General features: G+C 33.8%; 1 protein-coding gene across 2 annotated transcripts in view; it reads right to left on the reverse strand.

The window, feature by feature from the left end:
• LOC149419391 (transmembrane channel-like protein 7) overlaps positions 1–17,085 on the reverse strand; it is a 41,501-nt gene extending 24,416 nt beyond the window's left edge. The window contains exons 1-5 of one of the 2 annotated variants that reach the window (XM_089638273.1): positions 17,030–17,085; positions 16,296–16,906; positions 12,698–12,851; positions 3,043–3,190; positions 658–909 (exon numbers count right to left, since the gene is read on the reverse strand). In XM_089638273.1, coding sequence (XP_089494399.1) covers positions 658–909; positions 3,043–3,190; positions 12,698–12,851; positions 16,296–16,560 — 819 coding nt within the window. In that variant the 5' untranslated portion in view covers positions 16,561–16,906; positions 17,030–17,085. Of the gene's footprint in view, positions 1–657; positions 910–3,042; positions 3,191–12,697; positions 12,852–16,295 lie in introns of both variants that reach the window. The other variant, XM_089638272.1, reaches the window with a different exon arrangement.
• Between the last annotated feature and the right edge of the window lie 2,110 nt (positions 17,086–19,195).

Raw genomic sequence — 19,195 nt, forward strand, 5'->3', positions numbered from 1 at the left:
AAGAAAGGAGTGTAAGGATGGACGCCCGAGAAGACATGGCACGATCGAGTGAATCAGATACTCGAGTCGGGCCATGTCAAGAGTCAGAATAATAGAAGAGTAATAATAATAATGTAATATGAAAGAATGGGAAAAAATATATATAAAATACTTAATGTTGAACGTCGGAGTAGAAAAAAGACAAAATTCACCAAACTGTCGGATGAGAATTTGCAGAACTGTGCAAAAATTACATTGATGAGTTTTAATCAAAAGTCGGAGTAAAAGTATGATTTATGTTTTTTTGCAATTTTTTTCTGTTTACCAAGTTACATGTCTTATTATTCATATATTTTATGTTTATCTCGTAAGATATTTCGCCAGAATAGCTAAAATTATCTAAAAAAATATATTATATATTATCAAATGTATTTATGAACTGGTTTTATTATTTCTTCATAAACCTTGTTTTCAAAGAAATAATGACCTACATACTACTTTGAAAACTCAAATGTTTTCATTTTAGTGACGCCGTTTTTCATAAATAAATGAATTTTGACATTGACAAAATAATTTGTAAGCTTTCGTAGAGGCTACATGCATGAAATATACCATGAAAAACAGTTCACTGGTTAATGAATGAAATAATGTTTGGGACACAATGAATAAAAAAATTACCTGTCCGGTGAAGATATCCGAGAAGCTGAAAGAAGTTGTCTGCATTGTTTTATTCCCGTTGGCGGTGTACAAGGCTTGCGGTATCACAACGAATGAGACAAGCATCAGGCTGACACAGCTGTTCATGATGAAGAGCCAGCGGAGAAACCTGAAGTAAGTGGCCACACCGGAGCCATAGAGACCCTCGATGGACTTGATGATTCCATACCACAACTCAAAGGAGAAGATTAGATTGCGGAAGTTTTGCTTGACCTGGAAATAATGCATAATCGTGAGTAACCTGAATTGGTGGTAATCTAAGTCATCGAAAATGAAATGTGCAATCCAACAAAACATATACACTATCGTGTGCGGTCTACAAGAACATTTACATGACTGTTAACCAGGAAATTTGAACAATAGTGTGCAGTTTGTCAGGACATAGAAACCTGTGACAGACCTCGCTGTAAGCGCGCTATATTCACGTCGCCACTAGCCATGTATGGCGAGTGATATGATGAAATAGGCCAAGCCATAAGAGTATGGCGCAAGTGTGTTAGCCCCATAACACTGTAGCGTATGGTAGAGCGCAACAATTACATAATTGTTTGTGGTCTACTGCGATATTTACTCAGTACATGGTCAACTGGGACATTCACACTATTGCGTGTGGTCTACAAGAACATTTACATTATTGTTTATGGTTTGCCAGGATATTTTTTGCACAATAGTATGTGGTCAACCAGGACATTTACACTATTGTGTGTGATCTACCAGAACATTTACATTATGGTTTATGGTATATCAGGACAATTACACAATAGTGTGTGGTCAACTAGCACATTTACACTATTATGTGTGATTTACATTATAGTTTATGGTCTACCAGGACAATTGCACAATAATGGGCAGTTTGCCAGGACAATAACACTGTAGCGTATGGTCAAGTGCAACACTTACATAAATTGTTTGTGGTCTACCGTGACATTTACACTTAAGCATGTGGTCAATCAGGATATTATGTGCGGACTACCGCAACAATTACACTGTAGAGTGTGGTCTACAAGGACATTTACACTATTGTTTACGGTCTAACAGGACAGTTGCACAATAGTTTGTGGTCGGCCACTACATTTACACCATAGCAATTAGTCAACCATGACATCTGAATAGTGTGCATTGCTTTATAGTATTATTATCTTAATCCTTCAGTAATTTTAACACTTTTGTTCAGTTTTCTGTGTATTTTTAAATGCGGCATATACATCTAATTTTTTAATATTCCGTATAAACAAATATTGTTTAAGAAACTGGATAAAATTATCTTTCCGGTGTATGCATTTAAAATAAACATTACATTTCTAAATAATAATATTTTAATATAAAACGTGAAAAATGTTGTTACAAATGCTAACCTTATTTTTTCAATCATAGAAAAATTGAGAGAAAGCGATATTTCTAAAACACATTCCTTTGTTTTTTATTTATTTGGGGAATTTGTAAGAAAACTGTTTAACTTTTATCTCGTTCAACCCAATTGTTACGATAGCGGCGCGAAATATGAATTAATCATTTTGGCTATTTTTAGTATTTTATTAATGGATATCAGTATAAAGATTTAAGGCAAACTGGAAAAAATTATTATTTCTCTTTCTAACATCAAAAAAATTACATATATATTGCATTATAAAATATGGACGCCCGGTCATTTATGACCCAAAACGCTAGAGGGGTTTGACTGTACAGTTCAGAATTGTTGTAAACAGAAGTGGCACCCTCAAATATTTTCAAAAATAACCATTGAACTTTACAAATAGCATAAAAACAAAATATAGAAAACATAGAAATTCTCAGTTTCAAAAACTTTTACACAATTTCATGACGAATTTTATTCCAATTTTCTCAGAAGAAACTTTTCTGAAAAAAAATTTCCACAATTAAAAATTTTCTCACATTAAAATTTTTTTTAAACTTTACATAACAATATCAGATAATGTTTTTATAAAAATTTGCTGACCCATTTTCCGATCAATTTTCTGAGCAAATATTTTCCAACATCCCTGGAAGAATAAAAATGATGTTTTCCAAACTAAAGATAAATGCTCATACAAAAAATTTTCCCGAGCCATTTTCCGAGCAAACATTCTTCGATTTTCCTGGAGGAATTTATTTCAGAAAAATAAAAATTTCCCACCATTATTTTACGCTAGGACCAACATCCATTTTCTTTCCATCTAGTTATATTAAGGGGTATATGAATGAGTTCGTTTTTATTTAAAAACCACAATGAATAACTCGGACGTCTTATATTATACATACAGGGAATTTTAAACTATGTATAATGAACAAGATTTAATTTGACTGTCATAAAGAAATTTTCAGATAAAGTTTCATCACTAAATTTACCTTCTTCCTCCAGAAAATGAGCCTGTATTTGGTCCTGCGGAAGAAGCCGATTGCTCTGTGTTTGGACTTGCGGCTGACGGAGGCGGTGATCTTTGCCCGGATGTTTCTCTTCACCGTGAGGCACTGTGGCAAATCACGGAGTGTTTCCCTATAGAAAATAAGATCAAACATTAAAGGAAGGTGAATAAACGGTGTGATAATTATTGGGACCATTTATTTATTTATTTATTTATTTAATTCAAAAAAAAGTTTTTACATAAAAAGCATACTCTGCACATCTCACTAGGGCATTCCTGTATTAAGATGTGCAGCTTTACAATAATATCATTTAAAAAAATACATATATGTAAATTTAAAATAATAACAACATTAAATTAAATTTAAACAAAAAAAGAAAAGTTTATGACACGGACGTTTCGAGACCGGTAGACAAAAATAAACAAAATTTTAGTAACAAATGTATGAAAAAAATAAAAACAAAAAACAAAAAACAAAAAAGTCAACAAAAGAAGCATTATTAACCTTTTGAACGCGTTAATATGCTCCGTTTTATCTATACCCGTACGCGGTACATATTTTCAAATACCTATGCATGCAATTAAATGTCAAATTATAGCATTCTGGCATGATTTATTGGACTATATAGACAGAACAGATTATTCTCCACAATATGAAAACAAATTCTCGTGTGTCAACACTCTTAGATGTTTATAAAAACAAAAACATAAAATTTCATACAAAGACGTACCGTATCTTTTGAATGTGGTCCCGCCATTCACTCGGCGTCATAAATAAACCACTCTCGGTGTGTGTGTACTTAGGCCACTGTGTTTATAGACACAAGTGGGACACCATGATCACTTATCATTCTTAGTTATGAAAAGTTGTGAATGACAAACTAGTACTAACGCCATCCGTTGACAAAAATGTAAACTAAAGGACTAAAAGGCGCGAAGAGGCGCACTTGGTTATCGATCTTTTTTTATGAAATAAAATTTTATTTTTGAGAAATTCTTGTAGATGTCAGCATCGTGATAGTTCTACGAATGTTCAAGTGAGCAAGAAATACATTTATGACGAAAGAGAGCGGAAATATCGGCCGTCAAAGTTGCCGTATCAACTGTTGATACAGCCGCGTGTGAGTATAGACTTTTTGCCGTAACAACAGTTGATACGGCCGCGTGCAAAGAGTTAAGTAAGTTGGCAACAATAATATTCTTCTGTTAACTAAAGTACAAGGTACCTGTGCTGGCTTATCAGACACAAGCATAGGGTAACCATACTATCAATTACAACATGGATAATATGAATAATAGATTAAAAGAAAAAATAAAAATAACTAAATAAAAAAAGGTAAATAATAACCGATAGGTAAGTATATAATATTATAATAAAAAGTAAGTAAGTAAATATTTTAGCTAGACAATAACTAAAGTAAATATTAATACGATAATTAAGTAGATAATAATAATAATAAGTAACATAATAATAAATAACCAAAAGTTATTTTAGAAGTCAATAAGTGCATGCGCAGTAAGTAAATAAGGATTGTATCGAACAGAGCTTCCACAAGGAATTATGATATAAGCGACAACATGGGTGATCCAAAATCATCATTCTCAGCTAGTACGGAGATTTTGACCATTTTCTTGAATGAATTTAACGTACCTATAGTTTTTATATTTTCTCCAAGCATATTATATAGCAACGGAGCTTTATATGAAAAACTCCTTTGTCCGAAGGATGTTCTGGTATACACCGGCTGATACATTAAAGAAGAACCCATTCTAGTGCTGCGCACTTGTTGAGATCTTTTAGCAGTAATAGTGTTGTTGAAATATTTACAGAGAGCCTGTATTATGTACAACTGTCTTATTGTCATAATTTTGCTTTCACTATATAATAACTTTGATGGATACATAAAATTTCTCTTATACATTATTTTTAAAATTAATTTTTGCGCAACATTCAAAGGCTCTAAGGTAGTCTTGTTACAAGAACCCCAACAGACAACATTATATGAAAGCATTGATTGAACTAGAGCATAATATACAGTTTTTAATGTAACTTTGTCCAATATGTTTCTTAGATTTTTGAAAATGTAGGCTTGCCTTCTTATTTTGTTTCTTAATGTAGTAATGTGATTGTTCCATTTTAAATTTTTATCAATAATTAAACCCAGGTATTTGATGTTGTCTACTCTTTCCAAAGATTGACAGTTACACTCCTGCACACAACAATGTATTTTTAATGAACGTTCCAAAGATGGTTGATTTATAGAGGAAATGCTAAAAGTAATATATTTAGTTTTGTTCATGTTTAAGGTTAACAAGTTTTGATCAAGCCAATTTTTGATTGCCCTTAATCCTGCCTCGCACTTAGCATACGTTTCGTTCCACGTGTCAGCAGCAAACACCAAGACAGTGTCATCTGCAAATACAATTGAAGATCCAGAAAATTTCAGTTTACAGAGGTCGTTAATATATAACAAAAATAGAATTGGACCCAGAACACTACCTTGAGGAACACCATATACAATTGATTTATTTGAGCTAATGTGATCATTAATTATTACTCTCTGTGTTTTATTTTCAAGATATGATCTGAACCAATCTAAAGATTTATTAACAATACCCATTGAACTGAGTTTTTTTAAGAGTAAACCGTGGGATACGGTATCAAATGCCTTAGACAAGTCTAAAAAGACGGCCATTGCTTTATTGCCAGTATCAAGAGCTTCTACGACTGTGGTGATCATTTTTAATGCAGCATCACTTGTTCCCATGTTCTCTCGGAAGCCAAATTGATTATCTGAGAGAATTTCATATCTTTTTACATAAGACATCAACCTAATTTTAGCTAATTTCTCTATTATTTTTGATAACGTATTTAGCAAGGAGATAGGTCGATAGTTATTTACATCTTTGTTATCTCCTTCTTTAAATAAAGGAATAACTTTGGAATTTTTGCAATGATTAGGGAACAAGCCATTCTCAAAACTAACATTTACAATGTGTGTAATAGGTATTACTAGTTCAGAAGCATTTTGTTTGTAGACCATTGCACTTATATTGTCATTTCCACTCGAAAAACCTGATTTTAGCTCATTAATCACATTTAAAACTTCATTACAATTCGTTGGTTTGAATTCAAAGCAGGCATTTTGCATAGATTGTGTTGGATTATAATTTTTTACTAAAGATTCTTCACTGGTGTTATTTGCACTACACAAAAGATTAGCAAAATTTTGACCTATATCACTAAAAAAATTATTCACATGGTTAGTAATGACTGTTGGATTATCATTTATGGATACAATGTTATTATTTACTTTTAGTTTATTTATGTGCACTGATTCCTTTTGCAAATCTAATGCTTGTTTTATTATTTTCCATTCTTGCTTAATGTTTCCTTTTACCTCGTGAAGCTTCCCTTTATAATATGTCTGTTTGGTCGTTTTTATAATTTTAGAACACAAATTTCTGTATCTTTTATAATGTGCAAACAGTTCGATATTATTTGGTTCTTTACGACAACTCTTGTGTAATTTGTCACGTTTAATGAGGCAGTTAACAATTCCAGAAGTTATCCATGGTTTCAAGTGCTTTTTATTACAATGGATTCTCTTAGTATATGAGCAATTTCCAATATGTAATTTTAGACGTCTTATGAAATTATCAGCTGCAGTATTGACATCACTGGTGGATAAGACTGTATCCCATGTTTCCTCTTTCAGTGTCAAATTTAGTAGGTCATTATCCACAGTTAGTCTAAGCTTTACGTCTATTTTTTTTGATTTTGTTACTCTGGATTTAGGATATTTCAATAATGTAGCAAAATGGTCTGTAATACTGGTCCTGAATACAGCACTCTGAGGATCGTCTTTTGACTTAACCATAATGTGATCAATACAACTCTCAGTACTTGATGTTACTCTAGTCGGTGAAATAATTAATGGTTTTAGACCGTGGTAAATCAAAAGTGAAAGATATTGTTCACTTTTTATGCTGTTCATATCCAGAATATTTATATTTATATCACCACATAAAATCACTTCATGGTTATGTGTTGATACAGAACGTAGTAAGTCATTTAGGTGGTCAAGAAAGGTATCAATGTGTGCTTGAGAAGGAGATCTATAAACTGCTAAAACACATACATTATAAGGTAGTTGTAATTTAAGACAGTTGGCATGTGGAATAGTTATTTCTTCAACAGAAACTATGACATCATTCCGAGTGTAAACGACAACTCCATCATTTTGTAAATAATTTATTTTGGTGCTATGTGATGAATATCCAGTAATACTTGGGATATAGATTGAATCTTTCAACCAAGCCTCACTAAAAACGATAATGCCAAATCTATGTTGTATTGCGTCGAGAACAGCTATAGTATCATCGAAATTTTTTTTTATGCATCTTATATTCATACAATATATAGAGAGAGCAGAATGGTTAAGAAATTCATTACATACTGATGGGTCATCTATGTTGATATTGATTTCCTTGTCGTCATTTAGTTCTTCATCGAATATAGAATCCATATTAATACTTTTTTATACATGTTGCTGTTGGTGGTGTGACTCATAAAACAAAAGCAAATAATATGCGATGTAATTAATAATAATAATAAGAATAATAATGGGTGTATATTAATTTGAGCCCGTGAAAACTTGTCGAAAATGTAGGTATATCCCGTGAAGGTACAAACGAAGGAAATTATGTTTACATAATTATCAATCTTAAAGTAAATATTTATAATAAAGTGAATAATAGCAATAAAAGTGGTTATAGAGTGGTAGTAGATCTTTTGGTTGTAATAGATTGGTAAGATAAATAAGTTAGCATCAAGAACGCAACTAAAATGACAAATACATTCAATAACATTAGAAATACACAAAATGTGACTAAAATAGTGCGCAGGTATTTGCAATGATTTTATGATATTAACAAAACAACAATTATTAAATGATATTAACAAAAAAATATAGCTCAGAGCATGGAGCGTATTTAAATTGTAAAGATGTTGCAAAGAATATGTTGACATTAAGTAAATACATACAAAAACATTTGAAATACACAGCGATGTGGCCAAAATAGTGCATAGGTATTTGCAATGAAAATTTTTTTTTTCAGGTATATGCACAGTTGTTATTTGTATGTTATTACCTAATGACAAATTATATGTGATAACAACAGCTAAGGGTAGTAGGTAAATATAGAATACATCACATTGCTTATTCATTATCCTATTGAAAATTATGAAATGAGTCTTAAATGAACAAGTAATGAATTTCATAATTACCGACTTATTATTCTTAATCAGAGCACGGTGAGTACTCAATCTGTAAATATGTAGGTGCGACGGGTGTGTTGCAATAGAAAAAGAAGTTACAATTACCTGCGAACTATTCCAGAATCTGACCATAAAAGGAATATAGATATATTCATTTATTTTTTTCCCAGATTTATATAGATTTACTAGAAGTATGAGGTTGCATGAGATCTTACTGATTGTGATAAAAATAAATGAGTATATAAATATTCTATAACAATATATTACAATATGAGAACATGAAATGATATCTTCATTAACAGCCATAATGACAGAGTGAAATAGAAGTCAGATAGATTGACTTTTTAAACGTTGCAGGTCATTGGCATTATTTATTGTTATGATTTTTGAGCTGTCAATTTTCTTCAGTAAGATACGTCCTGAAGATGTCCATGCATATTTAAAATTGTTTTCTCTGGCGAATCGTTTAGTTTGTCCTAGGAGGAATTTTGCTTTTTGTGTTAAGTGATCCGATATATATATTCGTTGGGCATCTTGCGATACTCCTAGATCGTATGTATTTAATTTATTTGTGCTGGGAGTTGTGGCCTTTGTGTATGTTTTTATTTTGCATGAGAAATTATCTCGATCTAGTGTGTTATTAAAGGTCGCAATGATTGATCTGGGATTTTTTTCAGCAATTTTAGGCCCCATTCTATAGATTTTTTTTATTACCGAGTTCACATTTCCTGAAGAGTCCTCAAAGTTGATAATTTTTGTTATTTTATTGAGAATTTCTAAATAGTTATTAGAGATGGATTCTGGAATGCCTCTTATTTCAATATTACATATTTGAGACATATATTCTAGTCTGTCGATTTTGACGTCTTGTTGTGAGATTGTATTAATTAAAATGTTGTTTTGGTTTTTTAATTCGATTAGATCAGCATTATCTTTAACCTGTAATTTTTCCATAGAAGTCACACGCTTTTTTAGATCTTCCTGTTGATCCGCCATGAATTGGAATGACTTTAATAGATCATTGTTTTGTTTTAATATTTCTTCATATTTTTGATCATAGATGCTTAGTTTATTGTCTACAAAAGAAATCATTGTTGTTTTAAATTTTTCAAGTTCCTTCAAGAATATTTCCAATGTTAACGGCTGATTAGAGCCATCTGTGAATGATGAAGCTAGATTTTCACTGGTTATTGTAGGTGTGGTTGTAAGCTTCGCTGTTTGTGCAATTCGTTTTTGATTTTTGGCAACAGGTGTCAGGTCTTGATTGAGTTCATTCATGTTATTATCGATAAGTTTCTGTTTAGTTGATTTTGGAATTTTAATGCACTTCTTACATTTCCATTGTTGCGATTGAGATTGATTTTTTGCACCTCGGCGAGAAGTTTCCACTATATCCGCACACAAAATGTGATATCCATCTTCACATACAGAACATGCTATAAAGTCGGCCGGAACTTCAATGTTTTTTTCGCATGCAGTACATTGAGTATTCATTCTAAATTCGCTGAGCGTGAATTTCACACTAAAAGAGCACTATTGAATAATTGTTTCCTTTAAGGATGGATAACTTTGCTACACTTGAGATCTTCACTCTTTAATATTCAAGAACTATGGCACCGATTTTTGAGTTTATGACACAAGCTCTCGAGGAAAAACAAAAAACTCTTTTTGGTGCAAAAAACACACTTTTTGTGAAAAGAAATACACTTGGACAGTGCGCAATCTTCGATTTAGATGAATTGACCACTTTTTAGCTATTTTCTATTGTTGATTTTGTTAATTTTTTGATAATTTGAAGGAGATACAGAAAAACGTCAATACTAGACTTGACAGTGTTGACTATTACCATCTTAACCCGGAGGCTGCCGTGCGCATCTATGTTTGATTCAAGATTCCGGGCCCTCGCTGCCGCGCGCAATCATACGTGATTTTAATTTCATCTTGCGATATCTCGGAACTTTCTGTATAGATGGCGCAAAACTCAGGCTTAAAAAATAATTTGAACCTTTATCTAGCGACATCTCTACACAGATGTGACAAATGATTTTGTTTATATTATGAAAGACCTCGTCAAACTGGAGACTACAATATTTCCCCTCTCAGTGTTTGAATTCCCCGCGCGCGCGTAGTTGTGTTAGTGTATCACGTGGTTCCTTCTTATCTCGACGCGACGGTTCGCGAATACTTAGAATCTGCAACTAATCGTGGTTCTAACGTTATTATTTCAACAAATTGTTTTTATTAAGTGGTCATATTTTTAGTGCAAATAAGTTTTGTGGTAATCAACATGTTTTGTTTTTTAAATGAAATAAGTTGTTATATCCGCCTTTCGAGTGAAAAAGTAATAATATACATTTTATTTTAATTATCTGTGTTTAGAAACTAATTATTGTGTTAATTTGTCGTTTTTCCTAATATTTTTTTTTGTAACCCTCCATCATGGCTCGACGCGACTTGTCTGATGACCAAATAAGAGAATATTGTCTCGATTTTATATCTGTTAAATTCTTTTACTGTACACAACACCATAAAAAATTCAGGTATGAGCTTCCCCGATTATCATTTATGTGTGATAAGACAAGTAATCGCAAAAGACCACAAAAAACTCAACTCTACTCAACTCCTCATTCGTCTCATCATGACACACCATTACGTCTGCTTTCAAAAGAGGTTGTAAACATCAAAACAATCCAAGCCATACAGAGCCTGCCATGTTTGTGCGAATACAAAACTTAAACAAAGCCGCAGAAAAATGGCTCGATATGTGTTCCCAGTGTAATGTGGCATTGTGTATTCATTCTTGTTTTAAAGTCTACCATTCGAATAAAAACTATTAACATAAATAATACGATAAGAAACTGTAAATAAAAGTTTAATAAATAATGAAGTTTAAAACAATAATATTATCACAATTGTATCGTGAGAAATTTAATAGTGAGCCGTTGCAGAGGTCCCACTTCGGAGACGTGAATACTGATATTACTATAGTATGTCTGTATGTGTTGGTGAGATTACTGATTTGATAATGGCGGCGGGTCGAAGTTTGTTGATGTTTCATAGATAGTTTTTATTCGTCAAATAATGCATCAATTCATAAAGATATCTTGTTTAGACTTTTCAAAAGTGTAACGTAAACAAGTTTTTTTTTGTTTTGGTAATAATTTACAATCTCTAAGTGCTGAGGATAATAAATAATAAGGCAATGTAAAATATTCTAAAAATCCTTGGCGTGGGAGTATCTACCTTGTCTTTACTTTCGGGCAGGAAAAGGGTTAAATGCTTTTGGCCTCAAATAGGTTTTAGAAAATTAAAAAAATAGATGTTTATGAGTAATATCTAACAATTAGATTGATTTGGATGACAAAAGAGTTACCTCTCATGGAAATTTGTATCACAATCATCCACTGGATCGTCATTTCGGTAATTTTGTATTTGTTGGCCCACACTATGTGAGATATTGGAAGTTGTGAACGATGAAAACCTTACCCCTCAACGGCCTTCGTGGACGAGGGGTAAGGCTCTCGATTAACAATCCGAAGGTCGCGGGTTCTAATCACGTCGTTCACAAGTACTCACCCCTCCTTCCCCTCTCCATTACCTTCAGCCTCACAACAAAACCCAATTGGGGTTGATAGACTCAATGGCTCCAGACGGTTGGGAGCAGTTAGAAATCTTGTGCGGTATTCAAGTATATATATATTTTTTGAACGATCTATAGTCCTGTCAGGGGTAATGTCTCTTTCTGTTAAATGCATAATTTGAGAGATAAGTTAGGCTGACGGCCTTCGCGGTTGAGGGCTAAGGCTCTCGACTAGCAATCCGGAGGTTGTGGGTTCAAATCCAGACATGCAAAAGTAAATTTTATTCGATTGATTTGTATAATTTCACAATTTAATCATAAAATAATATAAGGTATAATTATTTAAGGCACGCTACAGAGTTGAATATACTCTCAGTATCGTCCCGGTGTAAAACCACTATTCAGAATTGAAACGTTGCTTGAAATGGATTTAGCAGTTTTTGGTGATCAGAATAGCCAAGTATTTCCCCACCTTCCTCCTCTCCATCTCCTTCCACTCTCCACTACCTTCAGCCTCACAACATACCCCAATTGTGGTTGCCATAAGCTCACTATCTCCAGGCGTTTGGGAGCAGTTGGGACTCTTATAAGGTATTCACATAAAAGAAGAAGCTATGTTACAATTCACGGGAAGGAGGGAGAGGTTACAATGAAGCAATAGCCTTACCAATTCCTCAATTTCTTAAATGATGCATGTAACAGAAAGAGAGATTACAACGGACCCCAACAGCGGTAAGCCTATAATAATTATGATAGATATGTTATATAAAGAATTACAATCGCATTTCTTCAGCATCAGGACTGTCCTCCATAAGGTCGTCCACCAGCTCCATCTGATGCACGATCTGCTGCACCTGGTGCTCCTGCGTTTCTGGGCCCCCATCTGCTAGCAGGGGCACGTCTATGCCCGGGATCTTGGTGCCCACGGCACCTAAAACACACACATAAATAATAAAATATACAAATCATTACAGACTCTTGTGTGTTCCAGAATCCAAGCTGCTCAAATAATATTTTGTGAAAGGAGTGGCAGGAGTCACAAAACCCTCGAGTATGCTTGATGATCTTTGATGTGATCGAACCCCTTCATATCTGTGTAGAAAAGTTGAAGACGAGATGGTTTGGATAAGCACTCAGACTTCGGGAAGGCTGACTTTGGCATAAAATATTGGCTGTGCTTTCAGAGGGAAGATGTCTATGCAACCATCCTAGAGAAACTTGGAAAAAGCAACCCCAAAAGCTGTGCGAGAGGCAGAATGAGAGAATGTAATTCAATTTTCCAGTTCAACTTAATAAGGTCGTTTTAAACTTGTAATACTTTTGGATAAAGTAATTCTGTTTTTCTGTTTCAGGTCAAAAAATATCTTGGTACAAATTATTTTTTAACACTTCTTAATTAATTTACTAAATGAAACAACTATTTATGTCAGGGGAGATGGTAAAAGATGCTTTAAAGATCCAATTTCTAATTTCCAATTTCAAAATTTCCCGTGTATTGATGCCATTTTTTGTGCCTCTTCAATCTAAATACGCACACAATATTTAAATCGGTAAATATTTCCCTAACCGCCGCACTTCAAATAGGCACAGATTATGGAAATTATCCATCGTTTTTACTTAATTACTACAAGAAATAGACAGATAGATGGTAAAATATGCATTATTCATTTTTATTCAATCAAAGTTCAAAATTTACCTGTTAAAACAATCACTTTGCCGCCATTTTGAACTTCTTTGTATGGATTGAATATAAATATGTATAAATTACTTAATTAACCCAAACCAAGAACCTAATAACCAATTTTGTGCATGTACATAGTTGGTTCTTGTAGTAATTGTTGAAAAAAGTGTAATTTCCATAACCTGTGCCTAAAGGCGCGGCGGAAGGAAATAATTACCTTTAAATAACCCAAACGAAGAATTTTATAATGTAGTTTGTTCATGTTTTTCCATTTTCCCTGACATAATTGAGTTAAAACAAAAATGCAATTCCAATAATAAAACAACAAAAGAAAAATTCTACAAACAATATATATACGAAAAAACATTAACTCCGAAACGTTTCTGGGATATATTTCGAAAAATCACCAAAACAAAAAATAATAAGTCGTCATTCATACATTCATTAGACACTAAAAACACAAACACTGCTGACCCCAAGGGGATGGCTAATTTTGCAAATCATTATTTTACTTCCGTAGGAGCTTCACTCGCTAACAAAATACTCGATAAATGTAAGAAAACTGAATCCGATCTAGCCAACATACCTTCAACTGTTTATAATTGTAAATCAGATGAGATTCAAACAACGACTAATGAAGTAATGAAAATGATAGATGAACTCAAGGCATCGAATGCTTGTGGGTCAGATAAAGTGTCAACAAATTTGTTAAAAGTGTTGAAACCACTTATAGCTAGTACTATTGCATTTATCTGTAATCTTAGTTTCAAATCAGGCATATTTCCGAACCACTTAAAAGAATCAATTGTCATACTGATTCACAAAAATGGAGACAAATCGGATATACAAAATTATCGGCCTATATCTCTACTAAATTCAATCTCAAAAATTATTGAGAAAATCGTCAAAAATCGTCTTACCCTCTACCTAGAAAATCACAAGATCCTATCTAAGAACCAATTCGGCTTTCGACCCGGTTTAGGAACAGAAGATGCTATTGCTAAGCTGACTGATATTATTTCCAATAATATTGACCAGGGAGTTAAGTCCATCGCTCTCTTACTTGATCTGGCAAAAGCTTTTGATACCATCTCCCATAAAATACTTCTGAAAAAACTACAGGCCATCAGGATTCAGGGACAGCTATTCAAATGGATGGATAGTTACTTAGCGAATAGATACCAAAAAGTAAAAATTAATGATACTGTTAGCGATCCCGCCCTTATAGAATTTGGTGTACCGCAAGGGAGTACCCTAGGACCACTTCTGTTCAGTATTTATATAAATGATTTGTGTAACAGTAATCTCTCCAATCACATCATAACATTTGCGGACGATACTGTCTTAATATTTGAAGGAAGAAACTGGAATGCTGTACACAACAAAGCAGAAGACGGTATTAACCAGCTAAAATATTGGTTAGATTATAATCTTTTGACTCTCAATTCAGAAAAAACAAAATTTATACGATTTAGTGCGACAGAAGCGGGCCAACCCAAAGAATTATACAATATTTTCATACATAAATGCAACGAATCAACTATCTGTAATTGCTATAAATTAGAATGCGTGAACAGTATAAAATATCTCGGTATTGTTATCGACAGACATCTTAGATGGGACGGACATATAGACCTTGTGACTACTAAGGTTAGAAAGCTGACGCATATCTTTATGCCAATTAGAAATATCCTATGTCTAAAAGATTTAAGACTCATTTACAACGCTATGTGTGAGTCACTATTAGACTATGCATCATTAGGCTGGGGTGAATGCGCAAAAATGGTTTTAGACCAATTAGCAAAGGCCCAAAAATCCTTACTAAGGGTAATCATGAAAAAACCTTTTAGGTACCACAGCGATTCACTATTTGAAGAGTTACGAGTTCTAGATGTCAGACAATTATACATGAGGAAAATAATTTTGAACACTCATAAAAAACGTCATCTCTACCCATCTATAGACCACTCTCACGACACCCGACACTCACGGAGGAATCCAATCGTACCACCCACAACCAAAACTTCACTCGTGCAAAGACATTTTTCATTCCTAGGCCCAAAACTTTACAACTTTATACCTGATGCTTGGAAAAAGGAAAGCATAGGTGCTCTTCGTAAATCGATCACTGTCTGGCTTCACCAATTAGGGAGAAAAGAGTGTGAACTCACACTTTTCCAAAAATAAAACAAACAAAATATCAAACACATTAAGAAAACAAGAAAATAAACAAAACTAAAAAAAAAACCAAACAAAAAAACCAATCAGTTAACTTTATAACTTTTTGCTTTTAATCTTTTATAATAATATTTTTTTTTATGTATCATTATTTTTTAGTTATATATATTTAATTTTTTTTTTCTTTTAGTTATGTATATATTATATTACTTTTCTTTTTTTTTCCTTTCCTTTTTTGTTTTTGTTCTTACAAAATATGTATGCGTGCATGAATACTAACTCAATTTTGACTGTCCTAAAACGGGAATTCCTCCTAGTTGGGCAGTCAAAGTATTTTTATGTATATATACATGTGTCATTGTATCATCACCTGTACTAAATAAATAAATAAATAAAAATAAAAATAAAATAATATGGGTGTATTTAGAAGTAAGCAGAGAATGGAAATGTTTCCAAAATCTGGTCATGTAATGGGCATTGTTGGGTTAGAATTACAACATTGTACAGTTTACTTACCAACGTTTGTTACATGTCGTGATGGCAGAAAATTGATGGCGTTTTGATGTGCATTTTTATGCAACGATCGCGCTCGTCTCACGGTTTGGGCCGCGTGGGACCACTGCTGTTCCCCGTCCGCCATGTTGTCCACATGCATGCTCCGGCTTCTTCCATAGGATCCAACATCGTACGTATTGCTTCCCATATCTCCCAGTTCGAAGGAGTGGCGAGGTTCCACTCCATCATCAGTCGCCTCCACTCGATTCGTGTTGAAACGACGCATTGTATCAATGAATTCTTATCAGCACTCAACTAATCCTCGGCATGTTGAAACTGGTTCGCACAAAGGAACTCTTTTAATTTGGCACTTTTTAGCACTGCATAGAAGAAAGATTTTGATTACTAACTATTTTGTTAAAACTATCAAGAGCGCGAAAGAATATAAACTGATCACTGATCACCTAAACTTTTGCGGTTTTCCCTGTGACAGAAATTAATAGATTGAGGAACTGATCACTTCAATACGCGGTATTATCTTATCGGCAGGTATCTGGCTATATCATGTTTATAACCCCAACAATATAATTGTAATTATCATGGATGATTCACTTTTAATTTGTTGACATATTCTTTAATCACGTAAATAAACGAGAATTTGCACTAATAGATGATGTTAATCGTATTTATATATTATATTCATATAACTAGTATTCTCACGTCCCTCCCGATAATGAAATAAATACAAATCACACCATTTTCTATTTTGATTTACGCCAAAACGAATAAATAATATCAAAGTTTTCAGAAGTTTTCCCAAGTGACAGTTAAATCATTGCCATAGATAAAAATTAAGCAGCTGATACAATTCAATAATTTGTTATTTATATTTATTATGGGGCAATTTTGAACCCATCCGAAGCAAAAGCCCTCACATGAAATAATAAATCAATAATTATTATTGCCAATCATCTGATTGAGAATCAAAAATATTTAAAAAAAAAAACACGTCGTAGAAGAGTCTTTCACTAGTCTCTTGGAGGCACATATATAATATAATTGATGATAGAATTGCCGATCTGAACCTAAACTTATAGAAAAGGAACGGAGCAACCGCAAATGGCGCGAAACACCGCTTGCAGTTGTTTCGTTCCTTTCCCGTATTTCATAGCTCGATTCGCGTTCGGTTCACAAATGTATACGTACCATAATGTACTGAATGAAGAGACTGCCGATGTCACCGACTGGCTGAATAAAATCTCAGCATCTCGCGAACCTACACAAGGCCGGCCTTGAGCCAAGCGGTGCCTGGCGCGAGTTTTGACGCCCCTTGCCTCTTGTCGGTGATCCCTGTAATCAAATATTCGAATGATTGGTATTTTCGTGTAGCGCCGTTTATATGAAAAATAATTTCAAGGGAAATGTGTTAGATGACTGTTAGCTGTTAGGTTAGGCCAGAGGTCGGCAAAGTGCGGCTCCGGAGCCGCATGCGGCTCTTTAGCCTCTTAAGTGCGGCTCCCGCGCAAAAGTTCACGGAAAGGCGCGCAAGACGCGCCGATGGTATCGGCGGGTGACGCCTGTGGGGTGCGCGGTGCGAGGGAGACTCTTCTCGCGTTTCAATAAGTCTGGTTGGCGTTGGATAGCAGTCACATGGCAGTCACAGGCAGTCACCTCGCCAGTCGCGTTTGTCGCGCACGTATTACAAGGGTTTTTTTTCCATCCAGCTGCACATTCTACAGGTATTTACATCATTAATTTAATATTTATTTGATATATGTATATGATAATCATTTAATTATAATGTTATTTATTTAGTGTTGGTGTCGGAAAAAAATTATATTATAATATGATAGTTATTTAGTATTGGTGACGGAAAAAAATATTTTTGGGATTTTTTTGTAGGTCCCCTATTTCACATGGCTACCAAAAAGAAGCAAAGAAAAACGGAAGATGAAAACCGTAAATTTAGAGTTGAGTGGACCGAGACTTTTGCGTTTATTCAAAATTTAGATGGCCTTCCGACATGTCTTATTTGTAAGGAAAAATTGGCGCATAACAAGAAGTGAAATTTGGAGAGACATTTAAAAATAAATACACTTCATTTAGCAATAAATATCCTGTCGGTAATGCAAGGAAAAAAGCAGTTGAGGAACTCCAGAAGACTCAAGAGACATTAACTTCTGTATTCAACAACTGGATGCAATCTTTCAGTAATGTTAATATGGCAAGTTTTGTTGTTAGTCGAGAGATTGCTAAGAGAGGGAAACCGTACACAGACGGCGAATACATTACAAGTTGTTTTGTAAAGGCATCCGAAGAACTATTTCTGGATTTTAAGAACAAGGCAGAAATTAAAAAAAAAAATTAAAGAGTTCCGTTGTCTGTCAAAACAGTGAAAGATAGAACACTTAAAATGTCTTCGAATATAACCATCCAGCAAATCGAAGATCTAAAATTGGTTTAGGCTTTATCAATAGTAGTTGACGAGTCTTGTGACATAAATGATACAGCGCAAGTTTCGCTTTTTGTAAGATTTATTTCTCATACAGGTCCTAAAGAAGAACTTTTAGGATTATTGCCACTCAAAGGTCAGACGCGTGGAGAGGATATCGCAAACGCTGTAATTGGATGTCTGGATAAATATCAAATTTCTCTCGAAAAAATTGTGTCGATTTCAACAAACGGGGCCAAAAGTACGACCGGACACAGAAAGGGGTTTGTTGCTCTTTTGAAAGAAAAAATAATCACGAGATACTTGCTTACCATTGCATCATTCACCAAGAAGCGCTTTGTGTGCAGACATTTCCAAAAGAAATTTGTAAAGTTATGGAATTGGTGATTACGATTGTTAACTCCATTTTAGCTAAAGCTCTTAATCATAGCCAATTCAAAGAATTTTTAGTTGAAATGGAGAGTGAGTA

Source organism: Hesperophylax consimilis, chromosome 12 (assembly GCF_061612785.1).
Source record: "Hesperophylax consimilis isolate HC1 chromosome 12, BYU_Hcon_1.0, whole genome shotgun sequence".
Classification (NCBI taxonomy): domain Eukaryota; kingdom Metazoa; phylum Arthropoda; class Insecta; order Trichoptera; family Limnephilidae; genus Hesperophylax; species Hesperophylax consimilis.